The sequence below is a fragment of the Microcebus murinus genome, chromosome 12 (assembly GCF_040939455.1).
Source record: "Microcebus murinus isolate Inina chromosome 12, M.murinus_Inina_mat1.0, whole genome shotgun sequence".
Taxonomy (NCBI): domain Eukaryota; kingdom Metazoa; phylum Chordata; class Mammalia; order Primates; family Cheirogaleidae; genus Microcebus; species Microcebus murinus.
Window position 1 is genome coordinate 74,780,563 of NC_134115.1, and position 17,717 is coordinate 74,798,279.

Sequence of the window (17,717 nt, forward strand, 5' to 3'; positions counted from 1 at the left end):
CATGCGTCCGCGGAGTCTCAGGGCGCGCCCCAGGCCAGACATCAGAGGAAGTGTTTCGCGTGAACCTAGGAAGAGTGCGTGGCCGTGCCTGCATGTGAATAAGTGTGATTGTTGTCTCAGTCTGGGGTCAGTGTGTGTGTGTGTGTGTGTGTGTGCATCAGTGAATGAGTGTGCGAGTCTGTTTGCCTGTGGACGAGTCACGGAGGTAGAGGCGGAGGGGGAGGTTGTGGTCCCGGGGCGGACTGGGGTTGTGGTGTGAGGTCTGTCCTTGCGGTGGGTCAGGGTGTGCGGCTCTGCGCTCCGGTGTGGGATCCCGGAGTCTTTGGCCGACTCTGGAGGCTGGGGGTTAAGTCCCCATTTCTCACAAGGTAGTGTGAAGAGAGAGGACGGTGACAAACATGTAACCGGCCCACCCACTACATTCTCCCGGGCGCTCTGTACCCAGGAGTGCAGTCTTTTTGGTCGGCGGTGGGGGGACAACACCGGTTGTCCTGGGACTCTGGACACCAGGTCCTGGTCCCAGCTCTGTCCCTGGAACCCTGGGTTCCTTTCAGGAGTAGAAACTGTCCCCTTTCTCCTTTCACCTCCATCCCCCAATTCGAGGACCCCGTCTCCCGAGTCAGAAGTTCCTAATCTCGGACTGTGTCAGTCGTCGTGCAGCCTCGGGCAACCCCTTCCTCCCGAAAGTTTGCGGGTCCTGACAAGGGGGAGGGGGCGGGTGTCCCGGCGGGCCGAGTGGCCCGCTGAGGCTGCGTCCCCGGCTGCGGCCGGCAGGGGGCAGCAGGGGGCAGCGGAGGGCGGCCCGGCGCGGGGAGGAGGGAAGGTGGGGAGCCGCCGCGGGCCGAGACTTTAAATCGCCTTCATTTCCCCCAAATCCTTCCTTTTCCTCTCCTCCCCCAGGCCGGCGGGGAGGCAGCTTCCAGCGCCCGCCGCGCGCCCTCGCCCGGCCTTGCTCTGCCTCCGGGGGCCGCCAGCAGCCCGCCTCCAAAAGTTTGACCATCTCTCTCTCTTTTTCCTGCTTCTTCTTCCTTTTCGGTGGAAGCAGGAAAAGAGCGCGGCAGGGGCGAGCGCGGCGCCCGGACTCCTGGGACCATGGGCCTGGCGCGGGCGCCCGCGGGGCCCCAGCCGCGCCGCCTGCCTGCTCGGGCGCCCCGGGGCGCGGGGCTGCGCTGGGGGCGCGGGGGCCGCGCGCTCTGAGCCGGCCTGGCGCGGCGGGGCGGGGGGCTGGCGGCCCCATGGGGCGCGCCCACACTTGCCCCCCGGGCTCGGGAGCATGAAGTAGGGGCCTGCCATGGGAGCGGGATCGGCGCGGGGGGCCCGAGGCACAGCGGCGGCGGCGGCGGCGCGCGGGGGGTGAGTACGAGCGCGGGGACGCCCCCTCCCCAGCTTCCTGCTGCTCCGGGCTCGGGAGGGCTGGGGTTCCCCGCCACGCGGACGCTTCCCGCGGAACGTCAGCTTCCTGTCCCTTCCTGCGCCCCCGCGGGGCGGGACGCCAAGGGTTAACAGGGGCTGCGCCCCCGGCCGGGCGAGGGTTGGCGAGCGCCGCCCGCCCTGCGCGCCTGGCCCGCCGCTCCACGCCGCCGGGCGGGGGCAGAGCCGGCCGGGGGCGGGCTGGGGGTGGGTGGTGGCGCCGGGAGCGGCCGGCGGGGGGCCGGGAGGGCGTTTTGGACGCTTGCGGGAGGAGGGGTCTCCGTTTTGGGCCGTCTTGGCGTGTTCCGGTATTTCGGTGTCTGCAGGTTCTGAGCCTGGACATCTCCGTGTCTATCTGTTCTTGTGAAATTGTCCGCAAGTTTCTAGGTCACCAGGTCTCGGGTTCTGCTCCTGTCTCCGTGTCTGTGTGGCTCTGCACGTCCCTGAGTTTCTGGAAAGCTCCGTGTGTGTGAGTCTGCCTGGATCTGTGTGCCTCAGTGTTTCCTGCTTCTCTGGGGAAGCTCAGTTCCTGTCCCTTTCGCGTGTGTAAGAGACGAGAGTGAGAGCCAGCATGTCCGAGCAGAAGGGGCCGGCAGAGCGCTAAGTGGGACCCCTCATTGCACAGATGGGGAGACAGGCCGGGGCGGAGCAGGCTCTAGGGAGGGGCGGTGCAGAGCCGGGCCCAGAGGCTGGGGTTCCCAGCTTGTGGGTGGGAGTTGTAAGACAGTGAGCCGTGCAAGACTGTCACCCTTGCACCGCGTGCGGGTGTGTGTGGGAGCGAGTGCGTCTGTCCTGCCCCCGGGACCCCAGGACACTCCCAAGAGGCTGGTCGAGGCTATAGCTCTGCCCCGCCCCCACCCCCCCATGCCCTGCCTGCTCCGAGCTGGAGTCAAGGGGATGGCGCCCCCCCTTCTTCCCCATGTCTTGGAAAAAGCTGGCTCGTTGAGATCCCCCGCCCCCCTCCCCACCGCAACACACACACAGGGCACCAGTGAGCACACTGCTGACTCATTTTCTCCAGAAGACCCTGTGCCAGGGCAGATGCCAGCGGTTGGGCAGAAAAGTGGTACCAGGCAAGCACCCCATAGTGGGGCCCAAGCTTTGGGCAAGTGGCCAGTCACACTGCTTTGAGGCTCAGCCTCTGCCTTCTGTCTACCAGCCTCCCTGCCTCCCTTTTCACTGCATTGCCCCTCATCCTGGGCCCTTTGCTCTGGCATGCCTCCTAGCTTTGCTCCGGGACCCCTCTCGCCAGCCCAGGCTCCATGACACTGACCATGGAGCACATCCCTGGCCTCTGCTTCCTTCCTTTGCTCCCTGCACACGGAGCATCCTCCCTCCCTTGTGCTTCCTCGGGCCCTGCTGCCCCACAGCAGCTGGCAGCCCCCCTGTGGGGCGCCGGAAGGGGCCTGCCCTCAAATGCAACCCGCTTTCTCTGCTTTCTCTGTCCCTTTCTGAGCACGCTTCACCCGTTCTTTGTTGGCATATTCCCTCCTTGATCTCTGTGTCCAGGGACATTCTTGATACTCCCACACCTGGCTTTGCACGTGGAGAGCCCCATCAGTTGGCGACAGAGGATGGCAGTAAAACATGGACCCACGGCAGGGCAGAAGGAGCATTAGCCTTGCAATCCGGCAGGCTCGGGTTTGAATCTTGACTCGGGCAAGCCACTCTCTGCTCCCCGTTTTTCTCATCTACAAAATGGGCATCTTCGTTCCCACTTGGCCAGGTTTTGTGCAGATTAATGGGGCCGTGCTTGTAAAGGGCTTAGAACAGTGTTTGGCATGTAGTAAGTGCTCAATAAACAGCAGCTGTTATTCGTATTATTCCCTTCATCTTGAATGGGCGTGTGAGTCAATGGGAAAGTTCTGGGCTGCATCCTGTCCAGACAGATGACCGGTCTGTGTTCCCATGGAGGAAGTGGAAGGTGTGAAGAAAGGAGCCTGGGTGCGGCTGTCTGGGCACAGGCGCTCTGGCCAGTCCACGGACACAGGTGGGACAGGTCCACCTCCTTTGCCACTCTGTGGTTCCCGGCCAGCCCCAGCTTGCGCCAAATGAGAACTGTCACTCCAGGTGTCCACAGGGCCTCTTTCATGTGTGTTTCTGTGCCCTCGGTGACTGTTCAAGCGGGTGTGGGTGTTCAAGATCCCATGTGTTTCCAGGTAACAGGCATGAATGAAAAGCCACCCACATAGGCTACAGGTGCTGGCAGCCTGGCTGTCCAGGAGTAGCCACATTTGGTGCCCTGGCAGAGGGCCTTTTGCAGGGCATAGAAACACCTGGGTTCCCTTCTTGGAGGGCTGCGTGGCCAAACTCTTTCCAAGGCTCCCTTCCTCGTGGCTCCCATTTCCGCTGCCTCCCGGCCTCCCTGGCCTCTGTGCTCTGGGCTTCCCGACATGCCGGAGCCCGGGGTTCACCGAGCCAAGGCCCACGAGGCAGTGGTGCAAACAGAAGTCTGGAAGAACAAAGCCCGGAGCCAGCGCAGGCACTAAACATTATTAGCGGTAGCCTAAACAGCGTTGGAACGGGAGCAAAAGAACCGGCAGGGCCTCCCTCCAGGAGCCAACTTTCCATGCCTGGAGCTCACAGGGTTCGTTGGCTCCCTGGGCTGCATCTCTGTTCCTGTTGGTGAAGGCTGGGACTCTGGCCTCTGACAAGTAGGAAGTCCCTGCAAGTCTCCAGTTTCTTCTCCATGGGAGACAAGTCAAATGAAAAGGACTGTCAAGTCATAGAGTCAGAGCACTGTGTGACCTTGGGCAAGTCGCTTCCCCTCTCTGGGCCTCAGTTGCCCATGTCTCCAAAGTGGCAAGGGGACTAGAATCTGGATGATCTCGAGGGGCCGTCTCCCACGCAGATGTGCCGTATACTCGGGAAGTGTATGGGTCAAGTGCACACAGAATTCAGATCCCAAAGGGCCGGCTGCATCTGTCAAGGTGGATGAATGGGGGCCGAATACCTTTGCAGTAGGGGGAGGCCATGGCCTTAGGAAGCTTAATGGAAGAGAAGATTCTGATCCCTGTTCCCTGTGAGTCTTCTTTCTCCTGACCTTTAGGGATTAAAAAAGTTCCCCCTGATTTACCCTCTAATTCTCTGCAGAGTAGTCACCTTGGTATAACCACAGCCAGAAAAATGGACTGAGAAGGACACGTGTGGTTCGCACACCTGCCCTTTCCCACCTGGCTTCTCTTCCTCAGCTTGGCGAACGTCCTAGGAAGGGTGGATGTGACATAGCACAGCGCAGGACTCAAGGAGGGAGGGCAGATGCCAGGCAAACGCCAGGAAGGGAGGGGGCCGGCAGGAAACAGAGCAGAAACCAGTGGGGTCACAGGAACACAGGAAAGCAAGGGGCAGCGTCTCCTGAGGACGCACGCTCAGGACAAGTGAGTTCCCTGGTCCTGTAAATTTGGGGACGGCTGAATGACGGAGAGTACAGTCAGTTTCTTTATTGCAGGACTTCTCAGAACGTTTGGTGTGTAGTTGTGCCTTGGGAACTGTCAAGACAGGGCTGCAGGAGACGGCTCTTCCCCAGTGTATCTGGCTCAGCTCCCCGGAGTGTCCCTGGTGGGTGTGGGAAGTAGCACTGAAGAATTATGAGCCCAGGGCCTGCCCAGGGTGACTGGGGGGAGGAAGTCCCTGCCTTCCCTGAGCCGCAGCTTTCTCCATTTGTCAAGTGAAACAAAGCTGCCCGTCATTTCTTTCCAGGGGTGATGATACTGCCGTTTGCTTCGGGTGAGCGGGTCATGCTCTGTCCCTTTCTCCAGCCCCCCCCCCCCCCCCCCGCCCCGGGCAGCTTGGCACTCGGACCTTAGTCGTTGCCCTGCAGGGCTGGTCCCATGATGAAAGCATGTTTACAGCAGTGGCAGCAGATTGGAGAGGATGAGGAAGGACCAAGGATTATCCAGGAACAACCCTGGAAATAGTTGAGCTGGGGAGTTAAGGCTTTGGGAAGACACTTTTTGAAGTCCACAATCCTATAATGCCGGGTAATATTCATTCATCTCGCAGAAATACAATCGATACTTACGATGCGCCTGCCGTGTGCTGGGAATATGAGTGAACAAGACAGATGTGCCTGCCCTTTGGGGCCTTAGTCTAGAGAGGGAAATCGACAGGAAAGCCGTGGCCACACATTCGACACACACTGTGGTGAGGTCTGGGCAATGCGCTGCAGGAGCTGACAGCCGAGCTGGGGTCTAACATGCAGGAACTGACCGGGCAAAGGGCAGCATCTGGATGCTGGGAGCAGCATGTGCAAAGGCCCAGAAGCTAGAGGAGGCTTTTGAGCTGCCATCATCAGCACCTGTGTTTGAGCTAGTTTGCTTTATGCCACAAGCAAGACCTAACTCGACATGGTTTAAACAATAAGGGGGTTATTACTTCCTATATCAAGAGGTCCCAAGGAAGAGAGTTTTAGCATCTCAACTGCGTCATCAAACACCCACTATTCTTCTGCTGTTCTCATGTACTCCAGGGGGTTATTACCTCATATACACAAAATGGCTGCAGCAGCTCCAAGCAGTATGTCCTCATTCCACCACAAGCAGAGGCTAGAAGAAAACCAACTCTTTCTTCTTTTTAAGTGCTTTTCCAAGGTCCCTATCAGGTATCCCTCATGTCTCATGGCCCTCCTTTGGGTCATATATGCATGCCTAACCAGTCACTGGCATGGTAAATGAAATTCCCAAGATTGGCTGGGACTTATCCAGATTCACCCAGTACCCTCAGAAGTCCACGCCTGCATGAACAAGCAGGAAGTGCGGGACGGCTGTAACCACTAGTGCCGTTCACAGTGCCCAAGTCATGGATGCGATTGATCATAATTGCTATTGAATTTGAAAGCAGGGGGAGTCGATAGAGGGTGTTAACCTGTCCCCCAAGGTGCCCAGGGAGCCTGGGAGGAAGCTGGGGCTCTGGACACCAGCCTGGCAGGTGGGTTTCCTGGATTTCATGGTTCCCCAGAAGCGCCCCATCCTCGCCTTCCTCTTAGAAATGCATCCTGGGCCTGTGTTTCCCAGCTCTAGCCGTCACCCGCCTGGCGCAGCTCTCTTGCCTGCGTCGTGGCCATCCCTGGCCACGTGCCGCCCTCCCCTCTGCCGGCCTGGGGATCAGATGCCCGGGTGGCTTCGGGTGTCGCTGGTGGCTGCTCCCACAGGAAGGTGAAATCGGATCGTTGCCCTTGCCCCTGTTGGCAGGAGCCACTGAGCGGAGCTTTAACCCTTCCTGGCCCCGGAGTACAGGGGCAGCAGGGACTGTCCAGGGAGCACCCCGTGGCTGGCTCTCAGCCGAGCCCTTAACGTGCATGAGCTTATCTAATCCTCACGCCTCGTCTGCAAGCAGGGACTGTCTGCCCATGTTGCAGAGGACCAGACAGGCTGAGTGACTCATCTGGGGACACACAGCTGATAAGCGAGAGGGCAGGTTTGCCTCTGGGTGTGCACGAACTCCCATCACCTCCTGTTTTCTTTCCTCCCATTGCCCGTCAGCACAGAGCCAAGGAGGCGGCTGCCTTAGCACAGCGCCGGTCCTGCTTATGGGGTCTCCCCTCTCTCCTGCCCTTTGAGGAGATGAGTCATCCGAGCAGACCAGTCTGGTTTTCCCACGGACCTTTCAATCCTGGCTCTGCCACCCCATGAGTTGGGGACTTGGGAAGGGTCTCAAGATCGTGAGGCCATAGTACAGATGGGGAGACTGAGGCCCAGAGAACGGGAGGGGCTGGCCCCTGATTGTCAAGAGACTTAGCGCCAGGTTTTGAGCTGGACCCTGGATCTCCTGACCCCCAGGGCAGGGCTTCCTGCCCACGGCTTCCTGCCCCGTGACCTCGGCTCATCTATCTGTGCAAAGCGAGGTGGTGTTTGTACATGTGGGCAGGTCCTGATCGCGAGGCTGTTCCTGGAGGCCTGGGAGCGTGGGCTGCTCTGACGGGGTCCTGGAGCCCGGGCCTGCCTCCCACCTGCCGTGGACGGGACCAGGGCGGGACCGGGGCTGGGCGGTCCACTCCGGGCCCCGCTAGCCGGATCCGGGCGCGAGGGGTGGAAGCTGATGCCGCGTCTGCTTGTGTCTCCCGGTCTCTAGGGGGTTTCTCTTCTCCTGGATCTTAGTCTCGTTTGCCTGTCACCTGGCCTCCACCCAAGGAGTTCCTGAAGGTAATTCTCTCTTCTCTTTGTCCCGGGGGAGACAAAAGAGGACGGAAGGGGTCTGAGAGCTCACACATAGGAGACATCCGTGCCTCTCATTGGAACTCAGTGCCTCAGTTTTCCCATCAGTAGAATGGAGCCTATCACTGGCAAATGCTCTTCTGGCTGGAGAGAATCACGTTTGGAGTTTTGTAAGGGGCAGGAGGGGCTCCATGCAGAAACGTGGAAGGGTGATGCTTGCATCCCTGTATAGGGCAGAATTTGAGTGACTCACTTTGGCTCAGTAAGCCTCAGTTGCCCACAGTTGTCCCGTGGGTGCTCCAGAAACTGCTGAGAGGACACACTAAGGCCACAACTGTCATTGCCCAAGCCTGGAATCCCACACCCCCTTCCCGTGAGATCCTGCTCTCCCCTCTGGTCTCCGAGGAGCTGGCCAGGGGACCAGGGGGGCAGCGGGCCAGCTCCACAGCTGCCCACGGAAACTGAGACCTCTCCCACATCTGTTTGTCAAGCAGCCACAAAGCCTCCGAACATAACCGTCCTTGCCCCTCCTCCACGCCCGGCCTGTGTGTTGGGACAGGCGGCGAGCATGCCAAGAGTCCCAGTGGCCTGACCTGGCCACTAGGCCAGGATTGGGCCCCTGGGAGGGGAGGGCCGTGCCCGGAAGAGACTTGTGCTGCCTGGCAACATTTTGTGCAAATGTCATATTTTCCGAGCTTGCTGTTTCCCCCACAAAGTAGGTGAACAGCTGTCCAGAGTCCTGAGTCAGGCCCGGGGTGGGAGGTGGGGGGGCCGGGGAGAGGCCGGAGCTGTGTGGAGCCAGGTTTATGTAATAAAGGGATCTCGCCGGGGCCAGCTGGCTGGGGCTGCTCCTCTTGGCGTTGGGCTCAATCCATTCCCCTGTCCCCCATCTCTTCGTCCTTGATGGGATTCTGGATGTGTCTCCACCCTGCCTTCCAGCGAGTCTGGGAGGATCCGGAGCAGGACAGCATCGTGCTTAAGAACAAAGACCCGGGGTCAGGTGGCCCGGGTTCAAACCCCAGTCGTACCTTTTTTTGTCCAAGAGGCCCCATCTTCAGAGGAGACCCCAGCTGTGCCTTCTATAAGCTGCATGGCCTTGGGCTAGTTATTGTGTCTAACTCTTCTGAACCTCATCTGTAAAATGAGGGTAATAGAAAGTACTTGCTTCGTAGACTGTTGGAAAGTGTGTGGTGTGTAGGGAGTGCTCAGCAAATATTAGTTTTTATTATTGTTAATTATTAACCCGAAAAGTCCGGGCAAGAACATCCCTTTCCTGTCCCCGCCTCCCAGGGGGGCTGCAGTGGACAAAGACTCACAGCGGCTCTGCTCTGGCCACTTGTGCCAGGTGTCCGAGTTTGGGGCCTGGCCCCTTAGCTGCAGATGGCCTTCAGGGGACACCTGAAGACTGGCTGGTTGTCAGCTTAGAAACCCACCCAGAGAGGATGACAGGGGCACCTCATCCATGCCACATGGCCAGTTGTGATTCCTCCTGGCTGGGTGCCAGCAGCTGTACGTGTCACGTGTAGGGAGGGAGGTGAGCAGGCCTGACGGGGTCCTGAGGTGGGGATTGGGCAAGGGGCCACCTGGCTTCCTGCCCCCACCTCTTCTTCCACCAAGTGGCTCTTCCCATTCCGTGCTGTCTATAGTGATAGTATTCCATGATAATAAGAAGGTTTCAGTGATTAAAGCGTAGAAGATATACTACTAAGAGAATCTTTTAGCAGTGGTTTATTTTAGCTTAGAACCTGGGGACAGACAGAGGGGAGGAAGGATGAGAAGGATTTGGAGAAAAATGAAATGCCCCTGGGTCCTAAAGGAGAATGAGGGTCTGAAATCCCAGCCAACCGGAAACAGTGCGGTGGAGCTGTAGGATTCTTGGACCATCATGAACACCTGTGCCATCTCTCGGTCTGGTTCAGCTCCCTTGCCTTACAGGCAGGGACAGTGAGGCCCAAGGGTCAGGAAGAGATTGAGCAGAGTTACCTGGTATGGGGCTTGAGGGAGGATGATGAGGAAGACTGACCATTTCGTCCTCCCAGCGCCCTATGATGAAGGTGCTCTTCTTTGTAGCCTTGTTTTACAGTGGAAGGAACTGAGGCTCAGAGTCCAGGCCTACAGGTGGTCTTGTCAGGCTCTAAATGTTGGCCTTCTCACTCTAGGGCCTGCTATGGAAGCACTATGCCATGTTGCCATCACCCAGGTTCTCAGTTTCCCTCAGCGGCCCATTGTTCATATATCCATCCATCTGTCCATTTATCCATCCATTGGTCAATCCACGCATCCATCCATCCACTCATCCATCCGTCAGTCCACACATCCACACACCCATCCATCCACCCATCCACTCATCCACTCATCCATCCATCCACACATCCATCCATCCACCCATCCACTCATCCATCCATCCACACATCCATCTATCCACCCATCCACTCATCCATCCGTCAATCCACACATCCATCCATCCATCCCACATCCATCCATCCACCCATCCACTCATCCATCCATCCATCCACCCATCCACTCATTCATCCATCCATCCACACATCCATCCATCCACTCATCCATCCGTCAATCCACACATCCATCCATCTACCCATCCACCCATCCACTCATCCATCCATCCACACATCCATCTATCCACCCATCCACTCATCCATCCGTCAATCCACACATCCATCCATCTACCCATCCACCCATCCACTCATCCATCCATCCACACATCCATCTATCCACCCATCCACTCATCCATCCGTCAATCCACACATCCATCTATCCACCCATCCACTCATCCATCCGTCAATCCACACATCCATCCATCCACACATCCATCCATCCACCCATCCACTCATCCATCCATCAATCCACTCATCCATCCATCCATCCCACATCCATCCATCCACTCATCCACTCATCCACCCATCCATCCACACATCCACACATCCACCCATCCACTCGCCCAGCCAGCTGGCCATCTCAGAATGTCGACTGGGGGCCTCCTAAGTGCCAAGTGCTGCCCTCAGCCTTCATGGCAGCCGTTGCCTGGGGCGACAGGAGGAGAGCACTCGGCACCCAGGGGCTAGCTTGCTCCCTGCCGAGAGGGAGCTCGGCGCCCACTTGCGCAGACACTGGCAGCCTGGCCGGCCGAAGGGGGTCCAGCGGCCTGGCAGAGACAGGTCAGGAAGCCTTCCCATAAACACTCTGGAAAGCCGCTCTCGCTCTGGCGAGCCGCAGCGATGTAATTACCGGGCGGATGTGACCTGGCCAGACCAGGGTCAGATGCGCAAGTGCTGCGCCAGAGGACAGAGCTTGCAGGGCTGCCTTGATGACTTCTCAGGCTCTCCCCAGAGCCACACAGGGCGGAGGAGGAGTCAGCGGAAATGCCACCCCCTCTGACAGCAGAAGATAGCAGCTCTGTCCTGCTCCAGCCAGACAGAAACCCCGGGTGGGGGGAGGGGACGGGTGGCTTCCTGAGGAGGTGGTGAAACCAGTCAGGCCCCGAACACCCTCACCACGCTCCGTGGACGTGCCCATTCCTGTCGCCCTGGTCCCTCGCTTACAGGACTGCTTCGTGGAGGAGGCGGCTTTTCAGGTAGAGAAAAAGGAATATAACAAGTTATGGCCGGGCAGACTCTAACACTCTGACCACTAGCATTTGGTGACGATCATTATTTTTAGTGTTAGTAGCTATCATTTGGAAGTGCTTATTTTGTCCCAGGCACTTTTCAAAAAGCGTATATACTCATATAGTAGTTACAACAGCCACCTGAGGTTGAGACTGCTGCTATCCCATTTAATAGATGGGCAAACTGAGGCACTAAAGTCATGGGGTTAGCAAGTGGCAGAGCTGGGATTCGAACCCTGGAAGTGTGTTTTTGACCCCGACATGCAAGACCGTGCGGCCAGACAAGGTGTTGCAATATATGCCGGATGGCTCCAGCGCTGCCCTAGCCACCATCATGGGGCAGCGTTATGTTTAGACGAGTGAACAAATGACCGGGTAGCTGCGGGGGTACTGTCCACACTGCCCGTGCGCCTGGGGCTGTCTGGGGCTGAAGCAGGCCCTGACCGTGTCTTCTCCCTTCTCCCCGCCCTCTCAGATGTGGACGTCCTGCAGCGGCTCGGCCTCAGCTGGACAAAGGCGGGGGGCGGCCGGAGCCCCGCGCCCACGGGGGTCATTCCATTCCAGTCGGGCTTCATCCTCACGCAGCGGGCCCGGCTGCAGGCCCCCACGGCCGCCGTCATCCCTGCCGCCCTGGGCACAGAGCTGGCGCTGGTGCTGAGCCTCTGCTCCCACCGGGTGAACCACGCCTTCCTCTTCGCCGTCCGCAGCCGGAGGGGCAAGCTGCAGCTGGGCCTGCAGTTCCTCCCCGGCAGGACGGTTGTCCACCTGGGGCCCCGGCGCTCCGTGGCCTTCGACCTCGGCGTGCACGACGGGCGCTGGCACCACCTGGCCCTCGAGCTCCGTGGCCGCACCGTCACCCTGGTGACGGCCTGCGGGCAGCGCCGGGTGCCCGTCCCGCTGCCTTTCCACAGGGACCCCGCGCTCGACCCCGAGGGCTCCTTCCTCTTTGGGAAGATGAGCCTGCATGCAGTCCAGTTTGAAGGTGCCCTGTGCCACTTCAGCATCCACCCCGTGACGCAGGTCGCTCACGATTACTGTACCCACCTGAGAAAGCAGTGTGGCCGGGCCGACACACACCGGCCCCAGCCGGGACCCCTCCTCCCCCAAGACTCCGGCAGACCCTTCACCTTCCAGACCGACCTTGCCCTGCTGGGCCTGGAGAACTTGACCACTGCCACACCAGCCCTCTCTCGGCCAGCAGGCAGGGGGCCCAGGGTGACCGTGGTGCCTGCCACGCCTGCCAAGCCCCTAAGGACTAGCCCCGCAGCCCCTCACCAGCCTACCGCAGCAGGACGCCCAGCCCGGACCCCACTGCCGCCTGCCAAGCTGCCAGCCAGTAACACCCCTGCCCCTGTGCCCCCAGCCTCTCTGGCCAGCTCCACCAGAATTCCTCACCCTGCAGCCACCCAGCCATCGTGGAAGATCATGGCCACCCAAATCCCGAAGAGTCTCCCTGCCGAGCCTTCAGCCCCTTCTTCAATTGCCCCCATCAAGAGCCCCCACCCTACCCGGAAAACTGCTCCACCTTCATTCACAAAGTCAGCCCTGCCCGCCCAGCACCCGGTGCCACCCACTTCCCGCCCAGGTCCTGCCAAAGTCTCCCGTCCCTCGGTGAAGCCCCTGCAGAGGAACCCCGTGACACCCAGGCTCCCTCCACCCAGCGCCCGGCCCCTACCCCCCGCCACTGGCTCCCCTAAAAAGCCCATTCCCTCGGCAGCCCAGCCTGGGGCCAAGATGACCAGCCGTGCCAGTAAGCCCGCCGCTGCCCATGCCGGCACCCGCAAGCCTCCCCAGCCCACTGTCTCCCCTTCTCCTGCCCCCACTCCCGGCCCCACCAGGGCCACCCAACCAGCTGCCACGACGGTGCCTCCAACCTCAGGCACCAGAACTCCCCGAACGGCCCCTCCCATCCCCACTCCTGCCTCAGCCCCCACTGGAAGCAAGAAACGCACTGGATCCAAAGCCTCAAAGAAAGCCGGACCCAAGAGCAGCCCGCGGAAGCCTGCGCCCCTCAGCCCGGGGAAGGCAGCCAGGGATGCCCGGTCGAGCCACCTGACCCACACACCCAGCCCCACACGGGCCCAGCCCCGTCGGCAGACCACCTCGGCCCTGGGACTGGCCCCCGCGCAATTCCTGTCCTCCAGCCCGCGGCCCACAAGCAGTGGCTACTCGTTCTTCCACCTGGCGGGACCTACGCCTTTCCCTCTGCTGATGGGGCCTCCGGGGCCCAAGGGAGACTGTGGCTCGCAGGTAAGACCGGGCGGGGTCCGCGTGCTGCTTGGAGCTCGGGGTGGGTGACGGGTCAAGTGCTTGCTCCTGGTGGGGGTGGAGGAAGGAGCAGCTTAGAGCAGGGAGCTGCTTATGGGCACGACCCAGGCCCCGCTCCTCTGGCCCTGCCCCTGTATTAGTGCACGCGCTGCTCCAGATTCATGACCCGCTGGGACGGACGCGGGTCAGACTGGGACAGACTGGCGGCCACCCCAGGTGAAGAGCACCCTGGGCTTTGGTTGGCCTAGGTCCCAAGCCATCCTTTGCTGACCCAACCGCAAAGGTCAAAGGGCTTAAGGAAAGCGGCTGGCGGAGTGGCCCCGGGTTTAGTGGCGAGTGAGCTGCCTCCGAAGCCCAGCTCACCGAGCGCGGCCCCTTCCGGCCCCTCGGCTCCGCTGGGAGTTGCGGACAAAGGTCACGCATGGGTAGCCCCGGGTATGTTTTGTTTGGCACGTGCAGTATTCTGTTTTAAAAAATCTAATACGTTACTAACGTTTAAAGCATGTGAGAGATTTCTTATAAAAGAGTCGGCAACCAGCGTCTCTTGGAAAGTGGGAGTGGCAGTGGCCCCTGGCTGCCTTCAGGCAAGACAAGCCCATCCCGTCTGCTCTGGTCCCCACTGCTCCCAACGAGGGTTCCAGCCAGAGTCCCGTCACCCGGTTGTGTTACCTGCCTGGCCGGCGCCTCAGAGCCTTTGATTTGTGGCTCCTGGCCGAGGAGTTGGGACGAGGAGTGTCAGCGAGGGCCGGAGGGAACAAGGAAGGGGGAAGAAAGAACATTCCTTGGGCGGGAGATGGTCTCAGGGTCCATGCCTCCGGCTTGCCTGGGACCGTCTCCAGGGGCAACGACCTTCCCACAGCTGGAGGCCAATTCCTCCGGGTGGGGAATGATGGGATGGCGTTTCCAGAAGGCGCCGGCCTTGGAGATGACCACCGTGGGGTGGCCCCCTTCCCGAAGCCGGCTCTCCCACCGGGCTCTGGGTTTGAGGTTAGGCCTCCCCACCACGCGGAGATGGTCGCAGATGCTGGGAATTCCCAGGCCTAACAAACACACTTAATGAGTTTTAATAATCATTAGGAATAATATTTATTCAGCCTGTCTCCAAGGGGACCGAGAGTCCACTTTTATTATAACCATATTGCAGGACTTATGGAAATCGTATGCATTGCTTTGCAATTATGTCAACCTTCTGCTCGAGCTCCGTGTCGGGAGGTTGGCCGCGTAGAGTCGGGAGCCACCACTTTCCCCAGGAAGGAAGGAGGAGCCCTTTTCACCTCTCCAGGCCGGGACCCGGCCCAGCTCTGGCACCAGGTGCCGGGGCCCCGACAGCCCAGCCTCCCGAGCTGGGCGCGCTGGGCTCACTGGCAGTGAGGTCAAAAGGGAGCGAATTGTCCCCTCCTGACAGAGGCTGGTGAGGTCTGTGGTCTCAGCCCTGGCCGCACGGCACGGCCCGGCCAAGGGGGAGGCCAGCCCTCCCTGCCAAGGCTGCCTGTGGTGTGGAGAGAGGGGGAGGCCGCGTCCAGGCCAGCAGAGCTGGAGCAGCGTGCTTTGTTGGAGTGTGGCGTCTGCCTGTGCGCCTGCCGCGTGCTCAATCACATCCTTCTCCCTGGAGCTTGGGGCTCTGGGCCGGCAGGAAGGGAGGCCCCTGCCAAACCTCCTCCCCAGAAGGAGGCACTACCGTAAACCCGATCGGTCGATGGATGCCTAGGTGTCATTCAGCTCAACCCTTCTCACGGGTCAGGGGAGGAGACAGGAGATTGCCCAGAGAGGGCCAGGATTTGCCCAAGGCCACACAGCATGTGGGAGGCAGGGTTGAAGTTTACGTCCCAGACTCCAGACTCTAAGACCGACACATGTCGGCCCATCCCCCTGGGTGTCCACTCTGAGGCTCCGGGACTCAGGGCTGGGGGCTGGGGGCTCCAGAGATGAGTCAGGTCCTGTCTCTGTGCTCAAAGGAAGGGCTTAACCTCTGCAGAACCTTCTGTTCCAGTGACCCGCCGCGTGTACGAGCGGTTCCCATAGGCGTGGCATCTCCCTCTGGGACCTCGTGGAGGGCAGGATGTCGCTGTTCCTCCCTGCCCTGCAGGTGACTGCCCAGGTGGGAGAGACAAGGCACTTGGCCAAGGCCACCAGCATGTCCCAGAAGGAGCTGGGAGGCACTCAGGGTCCCCGACTCCCAGCCGGGCCCGAGGCTCTTCCTGCTCCCCCAGGCCTCACCGCGGAGGGCAGGAGGGAGGACGTGGACCTGCCCGGATGGCATCCCTGCCCCTCGCTCCGTGCTGTCCCTGTCCTCAGCCTCCCCCAGCTTGGAACCTGGCCTCACTCCAACGGGAACCAAGAGGCAGAATCTTTGTCCCCTGGGTAGCAGGTGGCCACCCGGTCACTTCTTTTTCACCAGACACCAGAATAACATCACGGCAGGGGCATCTCTGAGCAGCAGTGAAGCACACAGACCTGGGTTCAAATCCTGGCTCCACCCTGTATAGCTCTGTGACTCTGACCCACCCTGAGCCTCGGTTTCTGTAGGGTGTAAGGCGATAGTAGCTCCCGCCTCCCTCTTGGGGGGACGAGCTGAGAATCTGCAAATAAACCTGTACTAGAAGGGAAGGAAGTTTTGCAGAGTGACTTCGGGGAAATTCTTTCCTCTCCCTGGGGCTCCCCCGCTACGGGGTGTTGGAAGGGTTCCTCCTTAGACACGACGGGGACCTGTCAGTGGCCGAGAGGGGTCCTGGGCTGTGTCTGCGTGTGCAGGCCCGCTCCTCGGGGCGCTCGGGTGCAGGAGGCCGGCGGGCAGAGGCCGAGACGGCGCTCCGGCTGAGGCCTGCCGGGAGTCGGAGCTGCTGAGCAAGGGAGCTCCGTGGGAGCCCGGGCGGGGGGAGCATGGAAAAGCTGAGCTTGGCCCCGGGTGAGCTGGGGCGGGGAGGCCGCGGCTCACAGAGCTGCACAGAAGCCGCACAGAAGCCCCACGCCCGGGAGGAGGCGAGTCAAGGCCTTATTTATTCATGCTCAGGCCGCTGGCATTTGCACGTGCTTGCACTTTTTGCCTGCGTCACCCCGGGGAGACCCGGCTAAGGGCCTGGCCCTCACAGGTTGTCCTGACTCCCAGGCCAGACTCCTTGAGGTTGTACAGAACCCTCCTGTCAGGGGAGCGAGGAGGGGCTGTGCATACTACAGAACACACAGGCTTTGGGTTTGCAATGACCTGGGTTTGAACCATTCCCTTATCCTGCCATCTGTTCATCTTTGCACAAATGCTGATTGAATTTCTAGGGGCCTGGTGCTGTGTGATCTTTGGCAAGTCGCTTAACCTCTCTGAGCCTCGGTTTCTGTTTGTATAAAATGGGGACACAGTACCACCTACCTTTTCAGGGCTATTGTGTAAATTCAGGGGGATGAGGGATGTCAGCACACAGCACTAGAGCTTGGGTCCTAGTGGGCTGTTGTGGCTGGGACTGTGGATTGCTGGTGGGTTCAGAGTTGCGCTGAGAGAGCCAGGAGGGTCTGGACACAACCTCACATTTGCTTGCAGAACTGTGCTATGAAAACATTAACTAGCCTGGGGCTAGCCGGTAGAGCAGGGACGGCCCAGGAGCCTGGGTGGGTAAGAGTATCATGTCAGCTGGGCAGGAGGGGCTTCGGGGTAGGACCACCCCGCTTTTCCCACCTCTGCGCTCAGGGCTTCTCTCAAAGCTTCTTGACCTGTTTTCATTTGCTCGTTTTTTTCCCCAATAACCCACCCCAGGTCATCGCTGGAGGGGCAGCTCAGTGGAGTCCCCATGGCCTTCGAGCTTTTGTTTGGGGCTAGATCTTGAGATAGGAGAATGGAGGGGTGTTTTGCTTTGTCTTTAGCTATCATGTCTGAGCACCTACTGCATGCCAGGCCCTGTGCTCAGCGGTTTGCATGCTGTGCGGGTCGGCTCCAGGCAGGGGCCAGGGTCACCAGGGAGCGATTAAGGGAGGGCCTATTTCCAGAGGTGTGGGCAGCATCACAGGGACCAGCGGGGGTTGAAGCACAGGGGTCTAGAAACTGCAGGAAACTGTCACAGCACACCAGCCCTGGAGGGCCCAGGGGAAGGAAAGGTGTTCCCAGAACCCAGTGAGAGTTCAAACCTCTAGCAGGGGTTTCCCCTACAGGGTCTGGAGCTAGAGTAGGACATGGCGGGTAGGGAGGGAGCAGGGAGAGAAATACCCGTCCTCTTTCTCCTCCTCTGCGGTCCCTTGCTGAGGTCTCCCATTGAATAAACTCAGCCGGCAGCCAGAGG

The 17,717-nt window shown here is 60.0% G+C and overlaps 1 protein-coding gene across 2 annotated transcripts in view; it reads left to right on the top strand.

The window, feature by feature from the left end:
* The first annotated feature begins 859 nt into the window (after nucleotides 1-859).
* The window catches only part of COL27A1 (collagen type XXVII alpha 1 chain), a 141,206-nt gene continuing 124,348 nt past the window's right edge, over nucleotides 860-17,717 (top strand). Inside the window, exons 1-3 of one of the 2 annotated variants that reach the window (XM_076008978.1) lie at nucleotides 860-1,175; nucleotides 7,480-7,550; nucleotides 11,663-13,437. In XM_076008978.1, coding sequence (XP_075865093.1) covers nucleotides 1,093-1,175; nucleotides 7,480-7,550; nucleotides 11,663-13,437 — 1,929 coding nt within the window. In that variant the 5' untranslated portion in view covers nucleotides 860-1,092. Of the gene's footprint in view, nucleotides 1,176-1,205; nucleotides 1,354-7,479; nucleotides 7,551-11,662; nucleotides 13,438-17,717 lie in introns of those variants that run through there. The other variant, XM_012768828.3, reaches the window with a different exon arrangement.